The sequence below is a fragment of the Poecilia reticulata genome, chromosome 18 (assembly GCF_904066995.2).
Source record: "Poecilia reticulata chromosome 18, P_reticulata-male-v2, whole genome shotgun sequence".
Lineage (NCBI taxonomy): Eukaryota > Metazoa > Chordata > Actinopteri > Cyprinodontiformes > Poeciliidae > Poecilia > Poecilia reticulata.
The window spans coordinates 19,579,032-19,594,982 of record NC_088847.1 but is presented as its reverse complement, the minus strand read 5'-3'; the positions used below and the strand labels follow the sequence as shown (position 1 = coordinate 19,594,982).

At 39.8% G+C, this 15,951-nt stretch overlaps 2 protein-coding genes across 2 annotated transcripts; one reads left to right on the top strand and one right to left on the bottom strand.

Annotated features, from left to right (window-relative positions):
* Positions 1–1,025: 1,025 nt before the first annotated feature.
* On the bottom strand, positions 1,026–8,500 carry cct7 (chaperonin containing TCP1, subunit 7 (eta)). The gene is made up of 12 exons (XM_008435944.2): positions 8,380–8,500; positions 7,671–7,754; positions 6,749–6,818; positions 6,561–6,667; positions 6,303–6,481; positions 5,360–5,531; positions 4,059–4,223; positions 3,783–3,971; positions 3,619–3,716; positions 3,376–3,508; positions 2,687–2,893; positions 1,026–1,694 (listed from the first exon to the last, which is right to left on the bottom strand). Exons 1-12 carry the CDS (start codon positions 8,383–8,385, stop codon positions 1,470–1,472), a joined length of 1,635 nt encoding a protein of 544 aa, XP_008434166.1. The 5' UTR covers positions 8,386–8,500; the 3' UTR covers positions 1,026–1,469.
* Positions 8,501–8,845: 345 nt separating this feature from the next.
* Positions 8,846–15,675, top strand: krcp (kelch repeat-containing protein). The gene is made up of 13 exons (XM_008435935.3): positions 8,846–9,174; positions 9,356–9,517; positions 9,821–9,902; positions 9,998–10,045; positions 10,454–10,679; positions 10,828–10,905; positions 11,488–11,619; positions 11,708–11,895; positions 13,089–13,285; positions 13,375–13,469; positions 13,564–13,618; positions 13,749–13,846; positions 15,053–15,675. The coding sequence occupies exons 1-13, from the start codon at positions 9,113–9,115 to the stop codon at positions 15,271–15,273; spliced, it is 1,644 nt and encodes a 547-aa protein (XP_008434157.2). The 5' UTR covers positions 8,846–9,112; the 3' UTR covers positions 15,274–15,675.
* The last annotated feature ends 276 nt before the right edge of the window (positions 15,676–15,951 follow it).

Here is a 15,951-nt window from a genome sequence, read left to right as displayed (position 1 = left end):
GAAAGTTTTACCATTGGACATCCCTTGAACGTTGGTCTGCTAACGTTTGCAAAATGTCAGAATGAAACACGATGGACGAACGTTGGCTGGAGGCCGAACTTTTACTGAGCGTCCGCAGACAACGTTCTACGTCACGGAGACGTTCAGACAACGTCAGAGATACAAAAATGGCAATTTTGTATTAAAAAAAACAGTGATCACTATAAGGGTTTAAAAGAAACAAAAAATTATTTAAAAAATCACAGCAAAAAAAAAATTAATTAAAAATCTAAGTTTGGCTAACGTCCGAACATTCGACATTGAACGTTAGCTTCTTTAGCTAGGTCATTGGGTCAAAAACAAAGCTTAAATGTAAGATGACTAAGCTGTTTCTTGTAGTTGATGACCAGGTTTTCATATATATCAAAAGGGATTTTAGGCCATTTCTCGGTGCAGAAACTCTTTCGCTCATGTTTTCTGTAGGTTTGGGATATGTAGCCTGGCTTAGCCTGTCCATGACAAAAACGATTCTTTTTTTAGCCACTATGCTGGAAAAGCCATTCATTTTCAGAAACTGGCAATTCTTTGAGCTTAAACTCCAGTTAAAGATTAATCAGTTACTAAATTAAATTTAAATCAATTCGTTACAATCATTGCGATTAATCATTTTAGCCCAAATACTGTGAGAAGCTTTCCAAGCCATGACGTCATTTTGCAAATACGTTTAGGCCAAGTAATCTTGGAGTATCTGAACTCCTGAATTTGAAGAGTAAAATAACTTTAACTCCAACTTTAGGTCAGACAGCAAGGACAGAAAATGTGTCTTTTTCTGGTGCATTTAAACATCTTTCATTTATATGGTTCTGAGGAAGCTTGGGGTCTAAAGGAAAACTTATTGTGACCAGAACCACCTCAGTCGACTACATTAAATAAGGGGAAGACATCATTTTATACCTAAGCAGCTCATCATTTAAAATACTAATACTACTAAAATAATCCTGTAGTGTTTTTAAAACCACTTTGAACATAAACACCAGGAATAAGCGTTTGATTTCAGCTGTGAATTTATTGATAACAATGGTCCAATAAATAGCTTCACATAGATGGTTTCAGAACTGCTCAACATCCTTTCAGTGCTTTTTTCACCCCCCACATCAAACAACAGCTTTTCTTATTAACAAAACGAAGCTAAAGGTTACAGACATCATCAGGTCACAGAGAAAAGACCAGCCTGTTTCTGTAAAAAAAAAAAAAAATTTAAAAAGCTGCTGTCATTCTGCTTGTACTGGCTACAGGAAGAGAATATGAAATGCTTTAGTTGGCTGGTCAGAAACTACAAGACAAGAGAGGAGAGATTTTTTTTTTTTAGCAGAATGTCCAAAGAATCTGGGTTGAAAACATTGAAAATCTCCCCCAGAAACTAAAGCAGCATCCAGAAATTCTTCCTCCTGCATCTGCGTTTGGATTATTTTTTCAGTTGATGGGTTTAGTTAGTGAGCGTGGGGTCTGCCGCGGCCTCTGCCCCTGCCACCTGGAGGTCCGTCTACGCTGCTGCGGGGGTTCTTGATCGTCTCGTCCACCGACAGGATGAGGCAGGCGGCCTCAGACGCCGCCGTCAGGGCGTTGATCTTCACGATGGACGGCTCCCAGACGCAGGCGATGAAGTTGTCGGCGATGTCCTCACTGGTGATGTCCACGCCAAACCAGAGGCCGCCCTGCAGTGACAGAAAAATGAATACAGCTGGAGGAAAAGCCCTAGAAATACATATTTTGAGGGTGTTTTCTACAACAGTGTTGGGGCTATACCAAGAAAAAATAAATAAAGTCATACAATGACAAAAAATTCATAATATTACAAGAAGTTGTATGAGAATAAAGTCATAGTATTACAAGAATAAAGACATAAAATTACGAGAAGTCATACAACAAAATTTAAATAAGAATAAACTCGTATGACATTGAAGTCATAATAGTATGAGAATAAAATTGCAATAGGATGACTTTCTTCTCATATTATTTAAACTTTATTCCTGTATGACTCCATTCTCGTATTTCTTTAATTTTCTTAGTGTGACCCAAATACTTTGTTGTAATTTTCATAACTGATAGTCTTGTAAACTCAGTTTAATTGGGGATCAAAATTGCGACATTTGCTACATTCTCAGTTGGTGCAGTTCACGTTCACACTGCTCTTTGTCAAACAAACCAAACTAATTGAAAAAACTGTTCCCCTCCTCACCTGTGGTGGCACTGCACCAAAAACTACTGAAGGAAAAGACAGAAATATCTGCAGAAGACGCTGGTTACCGTTGACTCTTCATGAAATGTAAACAAATGGTGTCAGATTACAGCGGTTGTGGGATTTCTCTTTTGTCTTTGCTAAAAGACCACGGCCCGTCTCGCCCTCTTAGCGGGTTTGTTTTGATTGTATTTACCCATAATGCCTTGTGCTTTAGTCATTTCCTGCTTCAGGAGCGGTCTCCAGTCCACTTGGTATTTCACATATCAAACTGCGCCACAGTTCACTTGAACTGAACCGAAATCAAGGTTTTTAAATAGACCGCTTAGTTTTTTCGGTCAACAGAGTTCAATTACGCATTCACACCTCCACAAATGAACTGGACTTTCCAGAGAAACAAACAAGAGTTTGATTAAAGCGAACTAAACAAGCCTGGGGTGAATTCAGTCTTAAAGCTTCGTTTCCTACCTGCGCGTGCTTTGCTCGCAGCTTGTTGAGGATGTTGGTGGCGTCGAAGCCGGCGTTGTCGCACAGCTGTCGGGGGATGACCTCCAGGGCCTTGGCGTACGCTCCGATCAGCAGCTGCTGCTTCCCGGGAATGGTTCTGGAGTAATCCCGGAGGTACTTGGACAGCTCCATCTCTATGGCTCCTCCGCCTGCGACGATGGAGTCATTCTGGAAAGAGGCGACACGCTCATCTACATCTGGATTCAGTCAGATTATGAGGATATTGCTGCAGCTCTTCACCAGCTTTTCACATCTAGAGTAACTTATTTGCTAAACATCTCATACGCAGGAATAAACATGCTGTCTGAACATGAAAGCACAACACACTTTTCAGACATTGGTCAGCATTGGAAACCATTAAAATGAGTTATTTAGTCTCTGTAAACAATATTTCTCATCAAGAAAACGTTTAGTTAAGACCAAAGCACCAGACTGGAGACTTTAGACATCCTGTTTTTGGTAGAAAGAGAAAAACAATAAATGATGCAAATGGAAATTATAGAGCTCATTTTAATTTAACATGCTATCAAGTGATTAATTGCGACAGGCCTGGAAGTACCAGACATGATTTTTGCAGCAAGTAAACAACCTCCTGGTCTCTAAAGTGAACCACTACCAGTCACAGACGAGCTCAAAAGTGTGAACCGAACCTTGATGGCTCTGCGGACGATCATGATGGCGTCGTGCAGCGATCGCTCCGTCTCCTCTGTGAACTGCTCCGCTCCGCCTCTCAGGATGATGGTGCACGTCTTCGCCTTCGGGCAGCCCTTAAAGAAGTTGTACCTGCGGATAAAAAGAAGAAATGTTACCCAGGTCGCCACTTCCTTACAGAACATTTCTAGGACCAAGTCCTTCATCTCAATGACAAACCACCAGCAAGAAGTCTCTCTCACCTCTCTCCTCCCACCTGCACCTCCTCAAACAGCTCGCACTGCCCCAGAACGTCTTCCGTCAGCGCGCTGACCGACGTCTGGATGGATCCTCCACAGGCCTGCAACACAAACCAGTTAGAGATCCTTCGGTTCAGACCAGCCCGGTTCAATCTGCCCAGTCTCACCATCATGGTCCTCTTGAGGTCCTCCTCTTGGACCCTGCCGGCACAGAACAGGTCTCTGTCGGCAAAGTACTGCGTGGCCACGTCCCCAATGGGCAACTTGGACAGAACCACCTTGGCTCCTGATTGGTAGATCTTCTCCAGCTTGTCGTACAGGATGTTCCACTCTGCATCCACGATGGCCTGGTAGTCCTGTGAGGGGGAAACGTTGGAGACGTCATGAGAAAGACCAAAACGAAAAAGTGATTTAAAGAGTTTAATTTTGAGACGAAGGCCGACCTCCACTGATTTCACGCGGACTTCAGCGTTGTCCTTCTCGGCCTTCAGCTCCAGCTCCACGTTGAGCAGCGCAATCTTTGGGTTCTCGTAGCGTTTGGGCTGCATCTCGAAGCCGGCGTAGGAGAACGTCTTCTTGAATGCAACACCAGTGACCAGCTGGGAATCCTGAGCAGAGAATTTCATCCAGAATTTAATTTCACAACTAACATTTAATCCAGGGTTCGCACATTTATCCCATAAGATTCAAAGACCTTTCAAAAATGTTCAAGGTAAGTTTTTAAAACTTGTCCAGCACCACACACTGGAAGTAAAAACAAAACAAAAAAACAAAACAAAAACAAAAGTAAACTTCAATTCACAATTATGATAATTATGATGACTGTGAACCTCTGGAGATGACGATGCAAAAAAAGATTTTACATAAAATCAAGAATCAAAAACAGTGTCTTCAGTCAGAGGCTTCGTCAAATTCGCTGTGACACAGACTTCTACAGGACATCTTTCCTGCCCACAGCCAGGAAAGATGGCTGTGGGCAGACTGATGAAACTTAAATTAATTTAATATACAACATTTAATTTCCTTTGGAATTAGTAAAGTATTAACTGAACAACATCATTTATTATTGTAATTGTTAACATCTTGTTGTAGTATCTACATTCTGCAGCAGGGACAAAGTGAACTAAAATATAATATTTTGAACATTTTCTCTCAAACATCTAAACCTGACTGGTCTGAGAACAAAACATTATTTAACAACAAAACCCCTCATTTCAATCATGTTCAACATATAAAATATAAGAAAACCTTTATTTCAATTATACAGATCAATAATGAGTCATTAGGAATAATAAACACTCATTATATTGAAAGAATTCTAACAAACCGTGTTAAGGTAAATTACCTTCCTAATCAAATTAAATGCTTAAACACAATAAACAAAAAAAGCTACAAAAAATATCTAAAGAAAAACAACTTCATTCTGTTTTGTGGCATTTAGCACAATAGATATAATTTTGGTAATTGTAACTAAGCTGAAACAAGAGAAGTTTGGTCTGATTTAACTTTAGACATTAAAAAAGAAGTTTTTTAGACACATGAAAACATCTGGTTTCAACTGTAAATGTTTACAAAATTTATCTTTTTAATCAGACATTATATCGCACTTTATTATGAAACTATATGGTTTCAATATTAATCCCTTTCCAAACCTTGAAAACACCTAAATGAAATTCAAGCATTTTCAAGGATTTCAAGCAGCGATAAGGACCCTGACACCTGAAACTGAACGGTGAGCACCAACCTCCAAAGCGCCTCCCTGCACCTTCTTGATGCCGATCATCTTGAGAGACAGCAGCTCGTCCAGAGACATGACGGCGTCCACCACCATCTTGGAGAAGAAGCCCTTCTCACCGGCGATCAGCTTGGAGTTCAGCGCTGTGGCGGCACATTTCTCCAGCAGCTGCCTCTGCTCCCTGAGAAAGTTTATCAAACATTTACAACTCAACCAAACAGGAGAAGGTGATTTGATGAGTTTAAAAGCCATTAATACGGTTTCTGCAGGTGTCAAGACATTTTTAAAAACCATTATGAATGACATGTAAGATCTGTATCATAACTGAAACATGCAAAAGAAAAGTAGTACCAAGGTTTTATTGCACAGAACGAATGTAATATTGCATAGACGTGAACCAGCGTCAAAGATAAACACAAAAAGTCATCTCTCTAGCAACAGTATATTAGCAGCTAGTTAGCCTCAAAAGCCTCGAGTCATAGAACACAATGAAGATGTCTGCAGGTGACTCAAACTTTTGCCTGATGGAAAAGTCTCAAGAAAAATAAAGTATATCCACTACACAAGAGTAAATAAAAAAATTAAGACTAATTAAAGACTTTTTTTAAGGCCAACTTGCAGGCTTTTGAATTAATTTCAGACATTTTGAAGCCATAATTTTAGATACATGAATTTAAGACTTTTTAAGGATGTGAGGACATAATAAAGCTAGCTGGCTAGCAATGGTATATTAGCAGCTAGGAGCAGTAGCCTCAACTGCCTAGCATCACAGAAAGAAGTGGATACCTACTCAATATTTTACAAAAGACCCACATAAAATAAATGAGATTAAATAGTTCTGCCACAACAAAACGTAAGAACATTTTTTTCAATGAATTTAAGACTTTTTTTGAGGGCTAATTTTTGATCTATGAATATAATTGATCCACAGACGTCATGTTTAAAAACTCACTGTTTGTCGTCTTTCTTCACAGAGACGGCGATCTCCTTGATCTTGCTGACGGCGAGGTTGGTGGCGGAGCGGAACGCTCTGATGATGGTCTGAGGGTGGAGGCCCTCCTCCACATACGGCTTCAGCTGCTTCAGGAACTCGGAGGCGAGGAGGGTGACGGATGTGGTGCCGTCTCCAACCTGGAGGAGGATTCAGCGGAAACAGAAACATTTAACTTCGTCCAGCTTTAAATGTGAAATCTGTCAACCTGGAACTCACCTCGGCATCCTGGGAGCGGGCGATGTCTACCAGCGTCTTGGCTGCAGGATGAACCACATCCAGAAGTTTCAGGATGGTGGCGCCGTCGTTGGAGATCGTGGCTTTACCTGGAAGAACAAACACATTTAAAAAGCAATAATAAAACGACAAGAGACTGAGCCAAAATAACTAATTTCATCTTTTCTCACCTCTTCCATCCACCATCAGCTTGTCCATCCCCCGGGGCCCAAGGGTGGTCCTGACAGCCTCAGCAATCACCTGCAGGATGAAACATCACCTCTATGATTACGAAGGAAGCCATTTTAAATCTCACATTACTTTAATAGTTTCTTTTGACACCTAAAACTCAGTTCCAAACACAAATAGTGAATGGAAGCAGTTGAAAATCCCACTAACACATTTTCTTGTTTTTCTGAGAGCAACTTAAGAGACCTAAGCTTGATTAAACCTTTCACAAATAAACTATATTGATGTCACTGAGGCTAATACACAGACAGCAGGCAGGATGTTTTATCAGATAACTTGTTTGATTTAACTAAATTTTTGTAGATTTGAAAATGTTGGTGAAACAACATCAGTTATTGATTCAATGTTTCAGAAAGATTCTTTAGAGCAGAATTAACTGCACACTGTCTGAATGTATCACTTAATTTATACCAAATAGAAGCAATTTATGGAGTTTTCAGCATCATGTTACGAAAAGATTTTATGCTTTTAAAGTGGTAAAAACTCTTCATCATAGTATTATGCCAAAATTTAAAGTTAGTTTAATGAGAGAAAGAAATTTTTGGGGTAGAGCGCTTAGGTTGCTGCACATTGCTGGCCAGCAAACTTAAAGGATTCCTACGTTTCCCTCATTTAATTAAAAGGAAAAAAAACCCTGTAAAAACGACTTTAATTCCGTTTTTTCAACCACAGTCGGCATAATTACTACCAGCAAAAACCACTATTAGCTCATGAGGTCATTTTTTTGTGTATGTAAATGCATTAATACATTTACTCAAGCCTACCAACTCATGTCTACCTGGACTGTTGTCATACATTAATAAATAACAATAAGCTGCTACATTTCTTAAATAATGAACAGAACAGGTGAAGCCTTCCACTCACCTGGCAGGCATTGATGTTGCTGATGAGCTGGGGAATGCCCTGGGATGTGTCTGTCCCCTCCTTCAGCAGGATAACGGGTGTGGGCTGCAGGAAAGAAAGCGAGAAAATCAATTATCAGACAACTGACAACATAAAACTGGGAAAGAAGGGTGTTGAGTATAACTCATGTGATGCAGCTGATTGCGTTTAAAAGCTTTCCTGTCTGTTCATAACATTTACAGTTATATAAACACCAACTGGTTCCTTTGATAATTAGATTTGATCAAGCGTACAACATAAATATGCCTTACAAAGGCAATCAAACAAAAGGGGGAACTCCTACGTAGAGCATCTTAAATCAAAGAATCAGATGTAAAGTTCAAAAAGAACTAAACAAATGCAAAATATTAAAACTAAACGTTCCACAATGTGAAAAACTTGCAAAACGTGAGACAAACTGTGTTCGGTTATATTTCTAAACCCGTTTATTTGCAACAAGCTAACGGACATCGCCGTTCGCATCACATACATTGATTGCAGGATGCTAACACCTTCGGGGCTAACAAAAACATCTAAATTGAAGTAATTTCAATAAAATAGTAGCTTTGCAGCACATCTGATTGTCAGTCACATCTATTCAGAACACCTCCGATGTTAATGATGGCTGATAAATTAAAGGATGGGCACGGATTATACGTTGATTTCGGGGCTTCAATGCTAACTCACTCACCATCATCTTAGCAGTTCTTTCGAGAAGCTTTCACCGGCATCCGATCCCACAATGCTTTGCGACAGTTACGCTTGTTTGGGGCTGCGTTCAAGAGCAACGTTATAATTTGCAGCCCTAACATGAGTTACATTGTGAATTACATTTATTTTTGCATCACACTCGCTGATATTCTGTAAAATAACACAATAAGGCAAATCGAGATATCATATAGTCACTGTTGGGGGAAAGCGATTGAACATGTTTCTTTAAAATAACTTAAAACTCCCACAGGTTTGTATTACGGCAACAGTTATTCTTTCATACTCGGTGGAGAGTAGTTTAATTTGCAAACTATTTAAATTTAATCTTTTTAATTAAACAGGATCATTCCTTACAGTCTCATTTGCTACTTTGAAAATAGCTGCAATCTGTAATAAACATAGATTCGTAATGTTTTTGAACATATCCCGTGGTCGCGGAAGCAGGGTGTGGATCTCAACCCGGAGTGAGCTCGATATAAGTATAAGGATACGTGGCGGTGGGCGGATCACTCGCTGACATAGGGTTTGGCACCGCCGCCGCCTCCTGGAAGGATACGGTTAACAACAAACCAAGCGCAACACTTGCATTTGGCTGGAAATAGCGCGGAATTTAGAAGCTGTACACACAGCAGGCGGGAGAAGCCAAAACAACATTGCGTTTTAACATTTTAAATCGTGCTAAAGTTAAAAACGAATTAAGGGAGGATTTCAAGATGGATGAGTTCGGAGTTTATGCTATTTTTGGGGTAAATGGGCCGCCTCAAAGGCTGTTGAGGTAGGATAGATCTTTCACGGGAGTTATTTAACAGCTTGCTGTTACTGTGGGGTTTTATTGCTCTTTATTTGTACCGTACAGAAAATTTTCTTTTTTTGATGGGAAAACATAAATCTGGTCTCTGTTTTGTTGGGAAACAAAAGCTCAGTTTTTGCATTTATTTGACTTGTCTTTTTGTTAGAGCGGAGGGGTCGTGGAGAGTGTCTGCTGCGGTTCCACCGTCTGTCCGCCAGGTGGTGCTGTTCAGCAGCGGACCGTGGGGGGAAAGGATCTGCGTCAACGCGGAGCTTAACGACGCTGATCAGATTCCCATCACGATTGGAAAACTGACCCCTTATAACAAGTATGCACACTTTGTACATTTGCTCAGTGATTAAGAAATGAAACGTATGTTTTTATTGGTAGTTTTGATTTTACTACATAATTTTTTTTAAACCCTTAAAAGTCCGAAATTGATACACATATAAAGTATTTGTGATATGGACCAATGTCACAACATCAGCTTATATCAGTTTAAAGCCTTCAGCTTTTCTGCATGTTAGAGATTTAAGAGCTTTTTAAATGTATTGTTTGTATGTCCTGGACAAGAATGCCACATGTTTTGTGTTATTCCTTCCCTGTTTTGTTATTAAAATCATGTATTTAGGTGTCTGTCATGGGAGCAGTGGGAAGAAGAAACCTGGACAGACGGCGTCACACTGAATGTTTCTCTGGAGGGAGGAAACCTGGTAAAGCACATTTAATCTTTCACAAACATTAAGAGAGGGAGGATGTCTTTAATCAGAAACAGATTAACCAAACTTTTGTTTTTATTTCTTTTCAGACAAACTCACAACCAGAGCTGATAGCTGTGAATGAATACACACCAAAGGTAGTTTATTTATCATTCACTCGGAGCAGATCAGCTTAAAATCGATGCATAAACCAGCTTTTTGGTGGTTTATGTATGCCTTGCTATATTTTTCAATATGAACTAAAAACTCCAGAAGGAATGCCTCAAACAATTTGAAACCTGAAGCAAGTACCAAACCTGAAATTATCTCATTTTGTGCAATTTTTCTTTTTTTTTAATTCAGTTCAGATCTTAATTCTGCTATCTATGTGTTGTTGTCAATAAAATGTTATCTCAAGTCTTCCAGTTTTCTATTTTTTTTTCAACTCAACTTTTATGGAAGTTGGGAAAAAATGTTTAAAAATATGGTATTTTAACGCAGGTATGTGCACTCTTTACTTTCCTGGCGGTCATGTTTAGTTTGTCTCATAAACACTGTCGCATCAGAATCCGACGGCTCCCCTCGCAGACCGAGAGCTCAGCGGCAAGAGAAAGAGAGAGCGATCGGCTGAGGAAGACGGTGGCGACAGGATGTCAAAGGCGAGAGGAGAAGAAAACATTTGCCCAAATGGAGTTGGGGAGAAGGTGACGCCTGTCCGAAAAGGCAAAGGTCAAGTCAAAAGCCAGAAACTGTTTGGTAACGGAGAAGACGCCTCCAAGGTGAAGGCAGCAGGTGAGGAAGGAAGAGTTTTCTCACCTTAATTTACATCTGGGAGGAAGAGTTTTAGCAGAGTACAGTAAAACACAGTCATTAAGTGTGTCAAGAAGGTGTAAAGCTGGGCTTTTCTCTCCTTTCTGCTTCTCTTTGTCGCCTTTTCCAGCTAATGAAGCAGGAGCGACGACGCCTCAGAACGCAACCAGGACGAAGAGTCGGCAGGCCAAGACTCCCACACAGACATGTACGTTTATTTACACAACATATGAGATGTACACGAGCGAATCCTGAGACCAGCAGATTTCTATGTAAAATCTGGTATTTCATACTTTAACATGGTTCCTTTGAAAGAGAAACAGACCCACAGCATCACAGAGCCTCCACCACACATAACAATGAGCATTAGCTGTGAGTTAGTTCCAGCTCCAGGTGTTTTAAACTTTTTAGAATTATAGCTCTCATTGTAGATAATGACATATTCAGGTGAAATAGCAAATAAATAACAATCGGGCAAAAGAAAATGTCTCCAAATAATTTTCCTTCAATGTAAAACTTATGAAGCTTTAACAGAAACCGCAGGTGTGTGTCTGAGTCTGGTGAATTTTTGGTTAAAACATGTTTGTTCTTCATTTAGAGAATCCAGAAATTTTACAATTCTTTATAATAAAATTACTCGAGTAAAAGTAAAAAATACAGCGTAGTAGAAATAATCCTAAAAGTAATTTTAAAAAAAAGTTACTCAAGTAAATGTAATTGAGTAAATGTAACTAGTTACTACCTAACTCTGTATGTGGCACTTCATTATGAGTTTCTCCTCCACCCACAGCCTCTCTGGTCAGCCCGTCGGGACGCTGGGGTCAAACTTTGTGCCCCATCGACTCTCAGACGGCCATTTTAATTGGCGGTCAGGGAGCCAGGATGCAGTTCTGCAAAGACCCGATGTGGAAACTCTGCACAGGTTCGCTCCATGCTGCCCTGCGTTTGGAAACGCCTCTTTGAGTCCGAATGCTTTCGACGGGTATTAAAACTGTCTCTCCACGCAACAGAGGATTTGTCCTGGGTGGCTGCGGAGACTCTGGCGGAGGGCCCCACCCCCGAGGCCCGAATCGGCCACTCTGCCATCTTTGACCCCGACTCCAAACGGATCTTTGTGTTCGGAGGCTCCAAGAACAAGAAGTGGTTCAACGACGTCCACATCCTGGACACTCAGAGCTGGAGGTGGACCATGGTGGAGGCGAGTAAAGCAGACGCACAAAAAGTATTCAGACCACTTTAACACTTCTACGTTTTCTCACAGCCACAAATTTACATTTTTAAATGTCTGTTCAAAATGTCTGAGAAGTGTGGCGTGCCCACATCATTACGCTGCCACCACCAAGCTCCACAGTGGATGTAGTGGCATTAGGTTCCACACAGGTGAATTTAATTGGAGGTTTTTATTCAGGGAAAGTTAATGACCAGCTGAAAATACTTGAGTCTCAAGTAAGTGCTTTCAAGGTTTGGAAAGTTCTTGATTTCTGTATAAAGTCATTGAAAGTTCTTAACAGAAACAACAAATAAAATGGAAACCGAAGTCTCAAGCTTAGCTGAAACCAAACCACCAGACTGAAGACTTTTGTTATCTAGTTTTTGGTAGTAAGAGAGATTGAGCTGGTTTTAATTCATCATGCGATTTATTGATTTATTGCTTATTGGCATCGCACATTTCACAACAGGGCATTTCAAAGTGCTTTACATCATAAAAAAAGAAACATACAAAGTCGTGCCACTGAGTCAACAGTTGAATCATTACATTTTGCCATCGCCACACATCAGATTGCTGATTAATGTTTCATTGATTATGTATAAAAATGAACTCTAAACAGCTGGGTTTTTAGTTTAGATTTAAAGGAAGTCAGTGTTTCAGCTGTTTTCCAGTTTTCTGGAAGTTTGTTCCAGATTTGTGGTGCATAGAAGCTGAATGCTGCTTCTACATGTTTGGTTCTGGTTCTTCAGAGCAGAACCAGAAGACCTGAGGGGTCTGGAAGGTTGATACATCAACAGCAGATCTTTAATGTGTTGTGGTGATTTATAAATTAACAGCAGTATTTTAAAGTCTATTCTCTAAGGAGCCAGTGGAAGGACTGTAGAACTGGGTGATGTGCTCTAACTTCCTAGTTTTAGTCAGAACACCAGCAGCAGCGTTCTGCATCACCTCCAGCTGATCCAGAACACTGTTTTAGACACTGTTGCAGTAATCAATGAGACTAAAGATAAACGCATGGATGAGTTTCTCTAGATCTCACTGAGACATCAGTCCTCTAACCCTGGAGATGTTCTCCAGCTGATAGAAGGCCGACTTTGTAACTGTCTTCATGTGGCTCTGAAGGTTCAGGTCAGAGTCCATCAGTACTCCCAGGTTTCACTGGGATCTTGTGTTTCTACCAGGCCCAGGGAAAGGTTCCCCCTCTGGCCTACCACAGCTGCAGCATGTTCCGGGGCGAGCTGTTCGTTCTGGGCGGCGTGTTCCCTCGGCCCAGCCCGGAGCCCGACGGCTGCAGCGACTCTTTATACATCTTCGACCCCCACCTCTCCATCTGGTACCAGCCCATCGTCACCGGAGATAAGCCCTCCCCCCGATCAGGGTACCAGAACTCGATCCAAACATTCGTTCAAACACGTTTTACGCTCAAACTCGACGCTTTAGCTGCTTCTGTGTTTTGCTTCCTTCCAGCCACTCGGCCTGTGTGATGCAGGAACGGTACATCTATGTGTTTGGGGGATGGGACACTCCCATCTGCTACAATGACATGTACATGCTGGACCTCGGTGAGGCTCACGGCACCAGAACCAGATCTCACTGGGTGTGAATATATATAGACCAAGCTAATATTCTGCATTTTATTTTATTTTTTAATTTAAGGTCTAATGGAGTTCTCTGTTGTGAAAACATCAGGAAAAGCTCCATCTCCTCGAAGGTACACACACAAAAGTTGCATTTGAAATCTCATTCCTGTTATTTTTGTTGGAATAGTTTAAAAAACACACAGAAAAAAAAGTTTTTGGAGGATTTTAAATGAAGAAGATGAACGTCTGTGTCTGTTGCAGCTGGCATGGCAGTGCAGTTCTCTCAGAAACCAAATTCCTGATCCACGGCGGCTACAACGGAAACAACGCCCTCAGTGACACCTTCATTTTCGATATAGGTGAGAAGCAGATTAAAAGATACAGTTACTGGACTGAAATAGATGAATATGAAGCTCTAGCTAGGCTTTCAATCATATGTAGGTCTACAACTAACTATTATTTTCAGCGATTATTCTGACGATCAAAAATCAGGACATTCTACTTCCTTTTCATTTTACCATTTAAGTCTTTTTATACAATACTAGATATAAATTAAAGGATGAAAATAATGACAGAATAAATTTTTTCTTAAATAAAATAAGCATATTATTGCCTAAAATGCAATAACACAGCATTCCTTTAGTGAATTTGAACAAGTGAAGCTAAAACTATGCGACTTGAGACGTTTTGGCTAAAAGACATCTTTAGACAGAGGTTGTTGGTTTTTTATTCTAAATGCAAAATGTGTACTTATTTTGTACAACTTTGGCTTAATTAAAGCTCTGAATATGTTGATTTGTCAGTCTGTATACTCTAGTTAACAATTAATCAATTACTAAATTAGTTGATGATGATTTCAGTAATTGATTAATCATGATTAACCAAATTAATTGTTTAGCCCTAATCAGATGCATTGTGGTCGGGTTTAATTAGTCGTATGAATGACCAGACCAAAAAAATAATAATAATTTTAAAATCCCAGCTGTTGTTCAGAAGGAACTCGACATGCAGACCGGAAGCAGAGCCATTGCTATTTGTCATTGCAGGTAGAAAAGAAAAAAGGACGAGTAAATTTCCTCCAAAAGATTATGTTGAGATTACGCCCCGGGGATTTTATAGGAAAAACTCGGACATTTCAGAATTTGAAAAGTCTAAAATGTGCCAGACAGAAAATAAAATAAAATAAATATATATATACACGTTTGTTTTTTTATTGAGCTCAGAAATTTTCTAGAAACAAAAGAATTTTAGAGTTTCAATAAGCGTTTCCAGAAAAACCTTCCTAGAAAAAAATAATTTACTTTTGAAACTTGTTTTTCCTAGAAAATTTCTGAGATTAATCTCAAAATTTGAGGGGTTTTTTTTCTAGCATATTTTTTACTTTTGGAGCTCAGAAATGTCTTTGTGAGTTTTGCGGTGGACATTTACTCTCTTTTTTTTCTATCTTAAATAGCCCTAATACCTTATAGTAGCCTGGCTCCTAGTTTATTTAAAAATAAGTAAATAAAAGAAACATTTTGAGGGTTCTTTCGTCACTGTTCTGATGTGTGGTTCTCACCTCTCAGACACAAACAGTTGGACCGAGCTGAAGCTAGCTCAGCTCTCCATGCCGAGGGCGGGGCATTCCATCGTCACCATGGAAACGCCTGATCACCATGGTTACTCCAAGGACTCCTCGGTCTCCTCCGGAAGAACTCTGCTGGTGTTCGGAGGCGGAGACAACGAGGGAACGTTTTTCTCCGACGTGACGAGCGTTTCCGTCGAGGACCTGCTAGCCGCGGCGTAAAGAGCTAGCCTTTTAGCTCCACCCGCTACATCCGGCTCTATGATTAAAGTCGAGGTATCTGCTGTTGAAGTGTATATTTTGAGTTTAGTGGAGAGATTTTTCTTTTTCATGTGTGTTCTCTTATGTATAAACAAAACTGCATTAAGAGTCAAACTACTGCTTATTTTGTAAAAATCGTAATCATTTATTAGGCTTTTAAATGTGTATTGAGAAAATATTTTGTATATATGTTTAAAACTTATCCTGGGGGAAATTTACTTTATTTTCTTGTCTTTTTATTGTGTTATAAGCCATCCTTTCAGCAATTTCAGGGTTTGTATTTAAACTACTTTATATATTGTTTAGATACTCCTCTCTTAGCTTCTATTTATACTTAATAAATGTTTCTCTGTTAAATTTGTTCTTTCTATGCCTTTCATTTTTGTTTTTCATAAATCTTCATTCAGTGGGTCAACTTTGAGAGGCTAATCTAAATCTGCATCACCTGGTTATCAGAAATATTTACAACAAGATTCTATTCAGCTATCATTTTAGTGTTTAAAAATATTTCATTCCTCTTTTGTTTTTTAGGTAAGGCATTATCTCTTTCCCCGGCTTTCTGTCGCACAGATTTAAAGAGGAGTGGCAAAATAACATTGATTAGCAGTGCACAAGGTGGCTATGTACAAATGCATGCCA